The 16,835-nt window shown below is 36.6% G+C and overlaps 1 protein-coding gene across 4 annotated transcripts in view; it reads left to right on the top strand.

The window, feature by feature from the left end:
* The window catches only part of LOC107589055 (E3 ubiquitin-protein ligase RNF19B-like), a 17,696-nt gene extending 1,525 nt beyond the window's left edge, over nt 1-16,171 (top strand). For 2 of the 4 annotated variants that reach the window (XM_016277368.1, XM_016277369.1), the window contains 9 exons: nt 1,840-2,300; nt 6,032-6,234; nt 6,319-6,466; nt 9,349-9,511; nt 10,042-10,156; nt 12,707-12,838; nt 14,436-14,700; nt 15,117-15,119; nt 15,567-16,171. In XM_016277368.1, the coding sequence (XP_016132854.1) occupies nt 1,840-2,300; nt 6,032-6,234; nt 6,319-6,466; nt 9,349-9,511; nt 10,042-10,156; nt 12,707-12,838; nt 14,436-14,700; nt 15,117-15,119; nt 15,567-15,762 (1,686 nt within the window). In that variant the 3' untranslated portion in view covers nt 15,763-16,171. The remainder of the gene's footprint in view (nt 1-1,839; nt 2,301-6,031; nt 6,235-6,318; nt 6,467-9,348; nt 9,512-10,041; nt 10,157-12,706; nt 12,839-14,435; nt 14,701-15,116; nt 15,120-15,566) is intronic. The other 2 variants (XM_016277371.1, XM_016277370.1) reach the window with 2 other exon arrangements.
* The last annotated feature ends 664 nt before the right edge of the window (nt 16,172-16,835 follow it).

The raw sequence follows: 16,835 nt of genomic DNA, 5'->3' as shown, positions 1-16,835 counted from the left end.
AAAAAAAAAAAAAAAAACACCACACACAGACATTTACATAAGTATTCATTGCTCATTACTTTGTTGAAGCTCCTTTGGCACTAACTACAGCCTCAAATCTTTTTGGGTATGATGCGACAAGCTTTGATCATCAGAGGCAATTCTCTGCCATTCTTCTCCTCACCTCTTCACCTCTCAAGCTCTGTCAGGTTGGATGGGGGCAGACGCACATTTTCAGGTTTCTCCAGAAATATTTGACTGGGTTCAATCCCAGGCTCCGGCTGGGCCACTCAAGGACATTCACGGAGTTGTCTATAAGCCACTCGTGCGGTGTGCTAAGGGTCATTGTCATGTTGGAAGTTGAACCTTCTGCCCAGTTTGAGGTTCTGAATTCTCTGGACTAGGTTTTCATTAAGCCATCTCAATAGTTTTGCGCATTAAGCTTTTCTTCTTCGCTGACGAGTCCCTCAGTCCCTGCCACTGAAAAACAGCCCCACCGCATGAGGCTGCTACCAGCACACTTTACTTTTGGGATGGTACTCTGCAGGTGATGAGCGGAGCTGGTTTCCTTCATACATGATGCTTAGAATTGAGGTTCATCAGACCAGAGAATCTTGTTTTACAGAGTCTGAGGGTCCTTTAGGTGCTTTTTGTGCAAATTCCAAGTGTGTTTTCATGCGTCTTCACTGAGGAGAGGATGGAGTCTGGCCACACCGCCACAAAGCCTTTCTCTAGGTTTCTCCCATCTCCATATATGATCATGGAGCTCAACTAGAGTGACCATCAGGTTCTTGGTCATCAGTCTAGACAAGGCCCTTCTCCATCAATTGCTCAGTTTGGCCAGGAGGCCAGTTCTAGGAGGAGTCCTGGTTGTTTCAAACTTCTTCCATTAAGGGTAACAGAGACTACACGCTTCTGTGAACCTTCAGTGCTGCAGAAATTTTTCTGTACCCTTCCCCAGATCTGTGCCTCGATACAATTCTGTCTCGGCGGTCTACTGACAATTCCTTGGATTCATGGCTTGGTTTGTGCTCTGACATGCACTTTTAACTGTGGGACCTTATATAGACAGGTGTGTGCCTTTCCAAATCATGTCAAATCAACTGAATTTACCACAGGTGGACTCTAATCAAGTTGTAGAAACATCTCGAGGATGATCAGTGGAAACAGGATGCACCTAAGCTCAATTTTGAGTGTCATGGCAAAGGCTGTGAATACTTATGTACATGTGATTTTTTTCAATTTTTAATTTTAATAAATTTGCAAAGATTTCAAACAAACTTCTTTCACATTGTCATTATGGGGTATTGTTTGTAGAATTTTGAGGAAAATAATGCATTTAATAAATTTTGGAATAAGCCTGTAACATAACAAAATGTGGAAGTGACAAATAGCTTTTCCACAAAATGAGGTAAATATATCATATATGTATAGTGCACAATCATACACAATCATGCAAAACACCATCATGGTACTAAAATAATAACCGTAATTTTAACAACATGAAATATATCATAAAACCCTACTGTACATAAAAAATAAGGGGGGGGAAATTTAAAATGTGAAGTGTCACACAGGCAGTTCCATCAATTTACAGTTTTTTAATTATAAAATGTCTTGTTCTTTTTCGCTTTCAAAAACTACAGTACATGAAATGCCTCATTAGGATTATTACAGTTTTTCCTCGTATATAGTAAAGGAACTTGCCGTTAACCAATTAACAGGTTTTTACCGTAGCATTTTTTACAGTCTTTTACCATTAAAATTACAATAATTTTTACAGTGTGGCTTATCTTCATTAGACTGAGAAAAAGTCATAACTTTCATTACTGCCCTCAGTCATTTTGTCTTTCCTCTCAGGACCGGGCTCACAGTGATGTTGGATTAGAGGGCAGTAGGGATGGAGGAGATCCTGGGAAAGGGGAAGGAGATGGAGTGGGAGATGACGAGGGAGGTGCGAAGTGTGGGAGCAGTGGCTCAATGGGTGTACTGTCCTTGTCCTCCTCCAGTCAGGAGCAGCTGCTGGAGCACCTGGTCGAGTGCCCGCTCTGCCTCCTGAGTCAACCACGCGGCCACTTCCCTCGCTTGTCCTCCTGCCAGCATCGTGCCTGCACCGACTGTTTGCGCCAATACCTACGCATCGAGATCTCAGAGAGCCGTGTGGGTATCGCCTGCCCGCAGTGCCCTGAAGCTCTGGCTCTGCCCGATGTCCGTGCCATCCTGGATGACGGTGCACTGCTGGAGCGCTTCGAAGAGTTTCAGCTGCGCCGCTTTCTGGCTGCTGACCCAGACACGCGCTGGTGCCCGGCGCCAGATTGCAGGTTAGAACATAAATATGACTGAATGTAGCATGATGATGAAGCACATCCACTATTTTACTACTGAATTTAAGTAAAGATCATGTTCCATGAAGATATTTTGTCTTTATCAAAACTTCAAATTGTATCTCGGCCAAATATTGTCATATCCTAACAAACCATAAATCAATTGAAAGCATATTTATTCAGCTTTCAGATGATGTGTAAATCTCAATTTCACAAAATTGACCCTTATGACTGGTTTTGTGGTTCATGGTCACATATATGACATGAGAACAGAAAGAACATTTAAATAAGTGAGACTAAAGAAAAAAACTAAAAATAAACAAATAATAATAATAGGTATAATAATAATAAAGAAGATAATGGTGTATAACCCTGCATTATTTACTGTATAAATAATAATAATAATAATAATAATAATAATAATAATAATAATAATAATAATAATAATAATAATAATAAAAACTAAAAATAAACAAATAATAATAATAATAATAATAATAATAATAATGTGGTATAACCCAAACCAGAATAGCACAGAAGCGACTCATTGGTGCCATTATTGAGGAATAATTTTAAACCATTTGATTTACTCCTGCACTCAACATATTATATGACTTTTTTAACATATTATAACTTTATTACATATTATATCATACACTGAAAAAAAAAACCTGTTGAATTAACATAAATAAAATATGTACATTGGTTGCACATATTAAAGTTATATTTACTCAACATGATTTTTATATGTTAAAGCTACATAATTTATGTTTGCTAAATGAACATGAATTAAATATGTTAAAGCTATATAAATTATGTTTGTTAAATGATCATGATTTTTATGTTAAAGCTACATAATTTGTTTGTTAAAACTCTATAAACAGTTGACTCCGTATGTGTGGTATAAGTTTTCTTTGTGAGTGTGTGAAATGAAAAAAGAAACACAGTGGTCCTCATTCCAAGAGGAAGTACCTGCCATACCATGGAAACAGCTCACTCATAGAGTCTGTTTCTAAGAACTTGAGCTTTCTTTGATAGAGTGCAGCCTTCCAGCTCCATGACTTCTTTCTGCCGTACCTCAAAGGTATATTTCATTTCAGGTGGGTAGTTGAGATTTAAAGCATACATTAGACCAAAAAGCATTGCCGTAGCTAATGCAAAGTTGTCCAAGCCTTGACAATCCCGATGTCCTGAGATCCGTTATGAAATTTAAGGACGTAGATTCCCACTGTGGTGGTCTCATTGGATTTTTGGATGAAGGCTTCATCAGCAGTCTGCAGAATGCACAGACAAAAGATTTTACAGAACATTGGGCACTTCTCTGGGAATATTATAAAAAATGTAATTTCAATCAATTAATAATGTAGATCTCATGAAAAATGTGAACTTGTATATAATGAGAACAAGACAAGGCCAAGAAAATCACGTGACATACAACATATTATATTACTGTGCAAAACATCTTAATTTCATAATAATTTCTGGCATTTCCACACAAAGTTTGTTTTTTATTTTTTATTTTTTTGCTCAGTTTTTAAATCTGTAATTTAAATGTAAAGTTGTAGAAAAAAGTGCAAAGAATTTATCTTGGCAGATTGTAACTTTAATTTGAAATATAATTAGAATTTTAACGTTAGATTATAGAATGAATATTCCGGCCGATACTGGCAGATAATTATTTTTACACTATGGCCAATATTAAAATTCTATACTATTTAATTTAAATAATAAAAAAATGACAATATAACTGAAAAAATATTTAAATGATTAAAAAGTAAAATTTGTTTTAAATGCTACAAGTGAATTTAAGCATCATAAGATTTTAATGTATGATATGAAAATGGATATTCATTTTGAGATTTGCCAAAGACTACATTTAGCAACGTCATTATTTTTTTTTTTGTGAGTTTAAAGATTAACTTGAAGTGAGTGGACAATGACAAAAAAATAGGGATGGGCAAATAAGTTTCTAATAATGGCAGATACATAAAAACCTGATTATCAATAACTCATATGGTACCAATACTGTATATTTTTTTTCTAGGCACAAGTAGGTTAAGATTACTTTGCTGACATACTCAGTGGAATTGCTTACAAGAAAATAGTTGCTAGTGAGAAGTAACTGTTTTATTTTGAATAGAATGAGTTCTGGGGAAAAAATGTCTCAAAGTTGTGGTCATGTTCTTTTTCTGGTTGCTTGTAGTTTCTCAGACTATGGTTTCTCCATAGTTTAGCCAAGGTGGTCTATCAGCTTGACAAAAATGGTCTACTAGATCATCCCCAGTCAAATCAGCAGGTAGTCCTGCTTATTACCCATCTAAACTAGTGTCAACCAGCTAAAAACCATGTGAAGCTGGTTTTTGCTAGAATCCTTGTGTCACGCACGCTGCAGCATGAAGCATGTGCTCCTCTGTGGTGCATTATGTATAGTCCTCTAGGCTTGCGTTAGGTTTCGTAATGGTAACCAGATCAGGTTAGTGATGGGAACCCGTGGCTGTTTGCCATTTCTTGTCAACAAGGTGGTATTAGGTATCACCTGCAGTCTCTCCACATGGACCCAAGAGCATCCTCTCTCTTTACTACTGCGACTGTGGTGCAAAATAATAACAATGATAGCGGTAGCCACCACCATATGTGCTAGACGGTGGCATATGCTCACATATACAATTATGTGTTTTACATATTGATTAATAAGGGTGTAACAAAGTGTCGTGTCACAATGCAAAAATGCAATATATATTGTGGATAGTGACAATATGTATTTTGTATAGTTCAATATTCTCATATAAATAATTATCAGCACACATACATACACTACATCAAATATGGTAAACCCGGAAGTTCCCACATATGAGCTTTCATGTTTATTAATTATTTTTAATTAGTGCTGTCAAATCGATTAATCACAATTAATCGCATGCAAAATAAAACTTTGTGTTTACATAACTTATGTGTGTGTACTGTGTATATTTATATGTATATAGGCCGATTTAAGAGATATATTTATATATATAATATAAATCACACATACATACACTACATCAAATATGGTAAACCCGGAAGTTCCCACATATGAGCTTTCATGTTTATTAATTATTTTTAATTAGTGCTGTCAAATCGATTAATCACAATTAATCGCATGCAAAATAAAACTTTGTGTTTACATAACTTATGTGTGTGTACTGTGTATATTTATATGTATATAGGCCGATTTAAGAAATATATTTATATATATAATATAAATCATATATGTGACCCTGGACCACAAAACCAGTCATAAGGGTCAATGTTTTGAAATTGAGATTTATACATAAATAAATAAGCTTTCCGTTGATGCCTGGTTTGTTAGGATAGGACAATATTTGGCAGAGATACAACTATTTGAAAATCTGGAATCTGAGGGTGTAAAAAAATCAAAATATTGAGATAATTGCCTTTAAAGTTGTCAAAATGAAGTTCTTAGCAATGCATATTACTCATCAAAAATTAAGTTTTAATATATTTACGGTAGGAAATTTACAAAATATCTTCATGGAACATTCTTTACTTAATATCCTAATGATTTTTGGCATAAAAGAAAAATCGATCATTTTGGCCCATACAATGTATTGTTCGTTATTGCTACAAATATACCTCTGCTACTTATGACTCGTTTTGTGGTCCAGGGTCACATATAAATATAAATATTAATTAATTAATCTCCTCATTTTATTTCTATCATTCTTTAGCTATGCAGTGATAGCTTACGGCTGTGCCGAGTGCCCCAAGCTGAGCTGTGGTCGGGAAGGCTGTGAAACCGAGTTTTGCTACCACTGCCGCCAGCTGTGGCACCCAGACCAGACTTGTGACCAAGCCAGGCGTCAGCGCGCTCGCCACACTTCAGGAGCCAATGATGTTTCCACGCTCTATGTCTTCAACGAGGAGCCTGGTGGTATGGCACAAACATTGAGGGACTAACCTAATATCTGTTTGGTGTCCACCGGCTAAGATGTTTGCTCTGCTTTTAATCTTGAAGATGCAGAGGAGATCAAGCCCTGTCCACGTTGTGGTGCCTATATCATGAAGACTAATGATGGCAGCTGCAACAGAATGAATTGTACAGTGTGTGCTTGTCAGTTCTGTTGGCTGTGCATGCAGGAGATCACTGATGTGCACTACCTCAGGTACACACACACACACAATACACACAGTCATCAAGTTCCAGTAAGAGTAGTCACACGTAGCCAGATCTTTGACTAATGGCTAAGGTCTGGTCTGCATTGTAGTTTATTTTGTGTAAAAATGCTTACTTAGACAGGACGAGACATGTAAAGTGACCAACCACAGGTCAGTTTGGTTTTTACAAATTTTAAGAGTGGGTTTATTTGAAATACACTACCGTTCAAATGTTTTGGGATAAGTAAGATTTAAAAATAAATAAATAAATAACAAGGATGCATTTAATTGATCAAAAAGACACTGTAAATGCATTTATAATGTTATTACTATTTCAAATAAATGCTGTTCTTTTGAACTTTGTATTTATCAAAGAATCCTTCAAATAAAAGTATCATGGTTTCCATAAAAATATAAAGCAACACAACTGTTTTCAAATGATTTCTGAAGGATTATGTGACACTAAAGTAATAGTTCAATAATGGTGTGGAAAACACTGAAAAATAAATGAAAAATGTATAATGTTTCTGTTCCACAAAAATAAGTACAGATTATTTCATAGACATAAATCTGAAAATAAGGGACAACGCAGTTTTGATCGTGAATATCTAGTTTACTTGCTTGCTTGTTTCAACTGTTTCAGAGATTAGATCCCTTTAACATTGAAAATGCACATTGTATCAAATCTGTACCTTCTAAATACTTTATGTCCAGGCAGACTGATCTAAAAAAAAATGCGCTTTCAGTTTTTTTCTGAAAGTGCCTGCAGATTTGCCAAATTTGGTCTGTGGGTGTGCGTAAATGAAATTCTTATTGCTTTTAAATCTTCCTGCATTTATTAGTTGATTAAGTTACTATAGGCAATTGTGCAATCTCTAATTACAGAATTAGAGAATTTATCCAGTGTGCAGAGCGTTCACTGCCAAATATAGGACATTTGCCTGCAAGCACATAGCCCACATTCATCACCAGCAGTCACCAGAGTCTGTGATCTGTTATTAAGCTACTCTCGGACACATTCAGTCCAAGCTAAACAGGGGTAATTCTGCAGCACAAGAATGTCAGATATGTTTTTCTGGCCCTACAATACTGAGTTTGTGCCAGGTTGCTTGTGTTGCCGACTTCACAAACATTACAGATTATCTGAGTTGCTTAATTACTCTTAATCAACACAAGTCTTGCAGAAGCTGAGCCGTTTCAGAGGTCTGATCTTTAAAATAGTGACTTCGCTACCCGTTTCAGTGAGCTATCGCTGCACTAAAGCTGATTTCTGATAGATTTTTCCATTCTTGGATGCTGGCCAGCACCGACTTTCGTCAGTTAATCAGTACAAATCTCTGTTCATATTTCCCTTTCCATGCAACCCAACCCCCACGATTTGCCAGAAGCAGGGTTCTTAATTTAATGAACACCCCATTCTGCTGGGCTCCAGTCGGGCGGAGACAGATTTTTATAAAATGACAGATACATAAATAATTCTGTCATCCTTTACTTACCCTCATGTCATTCCAAACCTGTATGCCTTTATTTCTTCTGTGGAAGACAAAAGACGATATTTTGAATAATGTCTGATGTCTGAGTTTTTTATTTGTTATGTTTTTCAGCAGGTCAGTGTTGTTTTGAAACCTTTGATTTTCACGTTTTCAAAATATATTCTTTCCTGCCCATGAGGCATTTGGCGCCAACATACAGCGTCGTAGTGCTACGGGCGTCCCGAGTTTGAATCCTGGCTTGAGTACCTTTCCCAATCCCGCCCCCCTCTCTCTCCCACTTCACTTCCTGTCAGATATAAACTGTCCTATCATCATAAAGGCAAAAATGCCAAAAAAGAGAAAATATATTCTTTATGTTTCACAGAAGAAATAAAGTCACACAAGTTTGGAATGACATGACGGTGATTAAATGTTTTTATTTTTGGGTTGAACTATCACTTTAAGACAAGACAACACATGTCTAATTCTGTCATGTGACACCACATTTGTGTTAAAGTCCTTTTTTCCAACAAAAAGGCGACATTTGAAGCATTGACATAGAGTGTATTTACTAAAGTTAAATTAATAAATATTGTGTCGCCACTTGCAAAATTTTAACGATAATTAGCATTTCTATCAGCTATATATGTAAACATTGATGCGCTAAACCTTTTTCGCAAATAAAAACCATGAATGGAAATTTGGTTATTGTTATAAGATGATAATCAGCATTCATCAGTAATAAAGTGTTGTGTTCAAATATTTACTTCAGATTGGCTTTTAAAGGAGTAGTTCACCCAAAAATTCTGTTATTAATTACTGACCCTCATGTTGTTCCAGACCTGTAAGACCTTCGTTCATCTTCGGAACACAAATAATGATATTTTTGATGAAATCGAGAGCTTTCTGACCCTCACAGACAGCAACACAACTACCACACTCAGGCCCAGAAAGATAGTGAGGGACATCGTTAAAATAGTCCATGTGACATCAGTGCTTGTACCGTAATTTTATGAAGCTACGAGAATAGCTTTTGTGTGCAAAGTTTTGTCCTTACTGCCTTTCATAAAAAATATCTTCATTTGTGTTGAACGAAGGACTTACAGGTTTGGAACGACATGAGGGTGAGTAATTAATAACAGAATTTTTGGGTGAACTATCCCTTTAAGCTAGTAGCCTGTAATCCTTTACCACACAGAACAGAACAGGAAGTGACATTGACCGTAGAGGATCGTAATTCACCCAGGCGGTGCATGAGGCTAATCGAGGATGAGATCATAAAATATTGATTCAATGCGACAGTGTGCGTGTCTGGCTTTTATTGGCTAATATTCCTTGTCTTATCTTTAACCTCATGTCATTTACATGCCATAGCTATATGAGTGTATGAAAAATACTTTCATTTATCTTCCTCACAGTCCCTCAGGCTGCACTTTCTGGGGAAAGAAGCCATGGTCGCAGACCCGCAAGGTTTTGTGGCAGGTCGGCATGCTGCTCGGGGCTCCGGTGGTGATCTCACTCATAGCAGGCATTGCGATACCAGTCATCATTGTGGGCATCCCGATTTATATGGGCCGCAAGGTAAAGGCCTAAAGTTTGCTGCATTATTATGTCCTCTCTTTCATGAAATGGATCCAGTGACCGTTAAATAGCTCTGGGATGATAATAAGACAAGGTCATGCCCTTGGTTGTATGCTCATTATAAGAAAAGTGCTGCCGAATGCATATATGTAAATTTATGTAAATCCACCAGACCTGTCTCCTTCAAACCCCTGGTAAATGTGATATAGAAAATGTTTGCAAAGAAGGTAGAGAGAGTTTCACTGTACCATTATTTTATGGATGCCATTATGCCCTTCAGGACCCCAAGAATCAACACCAGATATATTACCTCTTTAAAATCACCATGAAATCAAAATGGACAATTCTTATTCTCTTATGGAATATCACAATGTTTATTATAAATGATTTATCCATGAACATCATTATTATTTCAAATTTGCACGCCCTGATAATCTTCCAAAAAAAAAAAGTGAAAAGACATTTGTAATTTTACATTTTATGCTTGTATGCTTGTACAAACTTTAAGTTTGTATCTGTTTGCTTGCCAGGTTCATGGTCGCTGTAAGAAAAACAATATCTCAGGAAGTAAACATTATCTGACAGTGGCCAGTGGGGTCATGATGTCTGTTTTTGTGTCTCCAGTCATAGCGGCCATTACTGTGGGTAAGAAAATCATCCATCCACCTTGCTGGTTGCTTATAACATGATGAACATGTAAAACACTGTGGTTAGTACTTATTACTTCTATACATATTTCTATGCATATGTTTAACACAATGCACAAAGCTTTCTTTTTAATATTCACTACTGTCACTAAAAGTCTTTGTTTTTTTTATATTATTGAATATGAATATGGGGAATAGGGATATTAAGAAGTCAAGGAGCACTTTAGTGGTCATATTGTTGGATTATGTCAATTTAAAGAAGCTGAATTAAGCATATTGATTGTTCTGGCATGAGTTCAGACAAATGAAGCTAATTTGCCTCTCAGTTGAGACATTGAATGAGAAAGGTAGAACATGTCATTTCAAACCTGTACAACTTTTTTCTGTGAAGCCTAAAAGGTAATCTGAAGCCAAAACAGACTAAAATAGAGACATTATTCACTGGAAATTTAAGAAAAATTCTCTTAAAGGGGTCATATGATGCGATTAAAATTTTTCCTTTCTCTTTGGAGTGTTACAAGCTCTTGGTGCATAAAGAAGATCTGTAAAGTTGCAAAGACTAAAAAAGAGATATTCTTTATATAAGTTAAGAGTCAACCACGCCCTCCTAAAACGGCTCGTTCTAACACACCCCCACGTCTACGTCACGATATGGGAAGATTTGCATAACGCCGCCCAAATATTTACGCAAAGAAAGAAGGCGTAACTTTTATTCTCGCTGTAGTATTGTTGCTGCTGCCGCCGCCATGTCGTGAAGATGCTGTGTATTTCATTGTGAAAGCGAAACTACTTTGTTTGGTTTTCCAAAAGAGGACACAACTAGAAATCAGTGGTTAAGTTGTATTTACAACACTGTTCCAGAACAGTTCAACCCAAATATTCAGATGTGTGCAGCACATTTTGCGGAGGATGAGGACTGTTTCCTGTGAGAGTAGCCTACAATGCCGGTGTTTGTTTCTATAAAGTGGGGCAGTTCCAACTTTGCAAGGACAGTCTGGTGCTTCTGACTCACAGCCTGTAAGTAAGTTTTTTATATTTAAACAATTTGCCACTGACGATTCTTTTTGAGTAGTGTAGAGTAGCGCATGTTGTTTGTCGTTTCTCCAGACATGGTTTTATTATTACGCAGCGCGATACGCAACGCAACGCATAAAAAGACATAAAAAGACAGTATAAGTCATTATAATCAGTAATTATGTCCCCACTTGATGCAACAAATGCCTCGTTTATAATGGGTTTTATTGTTTTTGTCTTGTCGCGCCGGGACACATGGCATCACAGTATGTTAAGGGGCGTAACATTTCCGTCACACGCTTGAGGTATTCAGCCAATCACAACTCACTGGATAGCTGGCCAATCAGAGCACACCTCGCTTTTCAGAACGATTGAGCTTTGTAAAAATCGACGCGTTTCAGAAAGGCGGGGCTTAGAGGAGCAACAATAATGTACAGTATGTGGAAATTGTGTTTTTTGAACCTTAAACCACATAAACACATTGCATACACCAAATACACAACATAATGTTCTTTTTTAGCAACGTCATATGACCCCTTTAAGCCAGATCTTTTCATCATGATTCAGGTGAATAACAACATATGCTTAAGTCAGTTAATCAAACAAAGCTATCATATGATTTTGGAAGACCACATTTATGATATTTTATTCATATTTCATATTGCATTTGCATCTGTTATAAAGCTTAAACGTTCTTGAAGCTTAAAAGTCTCCATTAATTGTAATTGTATGGAAAATAGCAACTGGACCATTATTAAAGGTTTCTTATGTTCCACAAAAGCAAGAAAATCATACGGCTTTAGAATGACTTGTGGGTAAACAACAGATATTTTGTGATAATAACGTCCATATTGCATGCATTTAAGCTTACATATGTGCATGCAGCTGTTTCATTCATGCTCGCACATACACACGGCAACTGCCCAGGTCGTCTCTGATGACTCATCTATCTTCTGCTTTGGCATTCCTGTGAGAGCTGGAGTGGGGAGGGGAAGATTACAGCAGTTGGCTGCAACTAAAATGTCAGCGCGATCTCCATGGCATAGCGTGAAGTCCTGAGCGCAGCACATTCACTACTCTGTGCTCTCCTCGCAAACCCAAAGCCTGTGTTCCCTCTCATTCTCCCCTCTGAATAGCCCTGTCTGTTCTGCAGCTCTGACCTCTCCTCAGGAGAGCCACAGAGGGGCCTTGTCCCCTTCAATGTCCCCATCAACAATGCCACTCTGTTCTTATCCAGAACCAGGAGGATCATGGCCTTTTGTCTCTCTTATTGTGTGTTGTCCTTGTCTTTGCTGCTAGCATTATGCCTCTGTGTATTTATGTTGCTATTATGTGCATTCTTGCCCTTTTTCCTTCTTCAACATAATTCATCTGAAAATATGTTCACTTTTAAATGAGCTAAATATGTCTGTGATTTGAGTATTTCATTATGTATTCTTGTACACTTATACATTTTTTCTGTAGTTAATAATCATGCAAATCTTTCAGTACCTTTATAATTAATTCTAATTTAGTAAATCTTCTTTGCTTAAAGGGGTGGGGGTGCCTCTTATGTTGACATATGTCTACGGGGTCGTGCCCATGTCGTTGTGTCGTAATGGCTGGTGCAGGCCACAAACTGAAACTCCTGAAGTACGGAACATACAGCTGGAAGATCTGGCCAACTGTAAGTCCAACTTCCTGAAATTTGGCTATATGACTATACATTTACAGTTAACTTAAATGATGTGCCACTGCAAATTTAACTACCTCTATTTTTTCAGTAACCTGACAGTAGTTCAGTTGCATTAGAAACAGCGCTTTGTTTTTAACTCTGATATAAATATGGCTGATATACAGTAATGTAGAGATAATATAATACAGATAGTAGAAAATACAGAAAGATATTACCCCCTATACATAGCTTCAGTGAAGTTGACTATTGCTAGTACTGTAGCTGACTTGCTTTGCTGTAGTTTAACTATTTTTAATAGGTTCACTGTAGTACTTCTTACTAAGAGTTTTTAGTGTAGGAGTTTTAAGAGTAAGAGTTTAAGAGTTTAACCACACTGAACAGCTTCTTTGTAGTTAGCTACTTTTTGTTAGCTTTTAGTGTAGCTAAAGTGTAGCTTGTAAGAGTATCTTTTCTGTAGTTACCTAAACAGATTTACTGTAGTTAGCTACTTTTACTAGGAGTTTTTAAGTTTAGCTAACTACTTCTAAGAGTATCTTTGTTGTAGTTTAACCACCTTAAACGGATTTACTGTAGTTAACTAGGAGTTTTTAAGTTTAGCTAACTACTTCTAAGAGTATCTTTGTTGTAGTTTAACCACCTGAAACAGATTTACTGTAGTTAGCTACTTCTTACTGGGAGTTTTTAGTGTAGCTAATTAATTTTAAGAGTATCTTTGCTGCAGTTTAGCCACACTGAACAGCTTCTTTGTAGGTAGTTACTTTTTGCTAGTTTTTTATGTAGTTAACTGTTTGTAAGAGTATATTTTCTGTAGTTTAACCACCTTAAACAGATGTAGTAAGCTGCTTCTTACTAGGAGTTTTTAATGTAGCTAACTAATTTTAAGAGTATCTTTGCTGTAGTTTAACCACACTATACAGCTTCTTTGTAGTTAGCTATTTCTGCTAGCTTTTAGTGTAGCTAACTGTTTGTAATGTAAGAGTATCTTTTCTGTAGTTTAACCACCTTAAACAGATTTACTGTAGTTAGCTCCGTTTTACTATGAGTTTTTAAGTTTAGCTAACAACTTTTAAGAGTATCTTTGCTGTAGTTTAACCACCTTAAACAGATTTAGTAAGCTGCTTCTTACTAGGAGTTTTTAATGTAGCTAACTAATTTTAAGAGTATCTTTGCTGTAGTTTAACCACACTATACAGCTTCTTTGTAGTTAGCTATTTCTGCTAGCTTTTAGTGTAGCTAACTGTTTGTAATGTAAGAGTATCTTTGCTGTAGTTTAACTGCCTTAAACAGATTATCTGTAGTCAGCTACATGTTAGTAATATGTGTAGCTTACCTGTTTAAAAGGGTAGCTTTAGATTATAATTTTTTTTTAGCTTAGAAAGCTACAGTTTCAACGATGCTTACACAACACTATGCTGTACATAACGAATGACACTGTTTGCTAGAAAATGATCCTACTTTATTATAAATTGTTAACCACTATGTATGTGTTTGTATTTTAAACATTGTTACTGTAGTGCAGAAAGATTAGTTTTGTAATATTAAGCTCACAGTTTGGCCTGATCTGATGACATTTAAACTTCTCTTGAAGATCTTCTATTTTCTCATGTAGTCAGTGATCACTGGACCGGCCAGACAAACCCAGCTCTATCCAACGGAAGTGTACAGGAAGTGAGTGTGAATGTGGAGGAAGTGATGCCGCTTCCCAGCACCAGTGTAGTCCAGTCTGGAGGAAAGGGCTCAGTTGAACCTCCTAATGATGGACATGTTGACAGCACTGAGCAGGTTGTTCAGTCAGACGATGTGGATGTAGTTGAGGAGTGTGCCTTCAGCAGCACACAAACATTTGCTCTGAGGTCAGCAAATTTCATGACTTTTTATTTTTTCATTATTGATAAGTATTGAAGCAGTTCTGTTAAAATATAAACACTACTATTCAAAAGTTTGGGGTAAGATTTTTTTATATTTTTTAAATAAGTCTTATGTTTGTCAAGACAGCATGTATTTCAATAAAAATACAGTAAAATTGTAAAACATTATTTAAATGTAAAATACCTGTTTTATGTTTTAATATATTCTAAAATTTAATTTATTCCTGTGATGCAAAGCTGAATTTTCAGCATCATTACTCCATTCTTCAGTGTCACATGATCCTTCAGTAATCATTAGAATATGCTGATTAAGAAATATTTCTTATTATTTTCAATGTTGAACACAGTTGTGCTGCTTCATATTTTATTTTATTTACTTTTCAGGATTCTTTGATGAATAGCAGGTAACATAAATCTTTGGTAACATTATAAATGCCTACTGTCATTTTTGATCAATTTGATGCATAAAAGTTTTAATTTCTTTAAAAAAAATACTGACCCCAAACTTTTGAACAACAGTGTATTTATTCTATTAAATAATAATAAGAAATGATGCTAAACTACTTAAGGTTTTCTTATTTCAAATATTTTGTTCTTTTATACAGGATTTCTAATTTCAAAATGGTATCAAAATGGCCCTGACACATCTCCTCAGAAATATATCAAAATGTTTTTTAATATAGCTCATAATCATGTAAATATGTGTAAGTTATTGCATGTGAGAATTGCATTTTTAATGTTTTAATTTTTAAATTATCAGATAGGGTTTTAAAAAATGAGCATAAATCACACTATCAATAACGTAATCAATTTCTTTTTCCTAAAAACTGTGTCACATGTCTTTACAATAGGGAAGGGACTAATATTGAGGTCCGTGTGGAGATCGAGGCCCAGCCACGGGACAGCCGGAAGCCCAGTCTTAGCAGTATTCTGTCTAGCAAGAGCCTGTCTGCGGAATCGCTCAGCCAGCCCTGTGAACCTCTGTGTGCCTCTCAACAGACAGGGAGCACAGACCCCTTGCCAGTTCCTGAGATAGACAGCGTCTAAGCAAATCCTGGCAAACCACTGCTTCCACAGCCCACCTATACTCCCACCGGGTGCTTCCAGCCTCTGCCTGCAAACGCAGAGAGCCAGCGACATGGAAACCAACACACAGCGAGCATGTAAGAAAAAAGAGAGGGAGAGATGAAGATGAGAGGCCAGGACAGCTGCCAAAATGCCACGGAAGGGATTAAAGATGATCATATAAACTGAAATGACCAAGCGCATGTTTGTCAACGAGTTTGAGGAGTGCTAATCAATTTTATACTGTGTTCTATAGGAAACAATGCCTATTTGGATGCTGGTCTGTTTAATTTATTCAATTCGCTTTTCTTTTAGCTGGACCCTTTTATCTAATGACCATATGGTTTGTATTCCCTGACTTATCTGTAGAGGGGGAGGGGGGCGGGGGGGGAAGGAAAAAGAATTAAAGTACGGATTAATAGCATGGTTAATTCTGCCACAATTGCTAGCCTGTGACTGTGTGACTAGCAACATGGTGAAATGCAGTAAGTCTTGTACTGCAGGCTAATGCTAACTTGGGTAATGGGCTTTTCCATGGTATTCATTCATTTGGATTAAGCAATTTTTTTTACATAACTTGCATTTTCATGAAGCAGCAGCAAAATCTGTCTAGAATTAGCCTTTCTGATTATGATAATCTTAGGTCAAAACTGATGATTTTAGGGAACGTAAACATCATGAGTGATGCTCAGAAAACTGATGATCTTGTTTCCCTCTGTTCACTTTTAGATCTTTATTTCTGCAGTAAAGGCTTTTGTCTTTGCTGCTGTTATTGAGTACGTAATGAATCAAGAGTTTAAAAGCCCATTAACTAAAGAGAGCACCTTAGCTCAAACATCTACACTGACAGTTTCAGCTTACTAAGTAATTCCTTGTATTGGTACCCCAGAGCCAACAGTTGTATAATGTCTAGACTACTGGTATTTTTGACATTTAGTATCAATGGAGGAACTCAGAATGCTAGATCAGGCCTCTAATGCAAACTTTTACCCCCTGTCATATTAAAAAATAAGCAGCGGACAGCCCTGTTTAAAGTGTAAAAGACCTCCAGGAGT

The sequence above is a fragment of the Sinocyclocheilus grahami genome, unplaced genomic scaffold (genome assembly GCF_001515645.1).
Source record: "Sinocyclocheilus grahami isolate Dianchi unplaced genomic scaffold, SAMN03320097.WGS_v1.1 scaffold111.1, whole genome shotgun sequence".
Taxonomy (NCBI): domain Eukaryota; kingdom Metazoa; phylum Chordata; class Actinopteri; order Cypriniformes; family Cyprinidae; genus Sinocyclocheilus; species Sinocyclocheilus grahami.
Note: the sequence above shows the minus strand (reverse complement) of the source record. Positions and strands in the feature narration are given on the sequence as shown.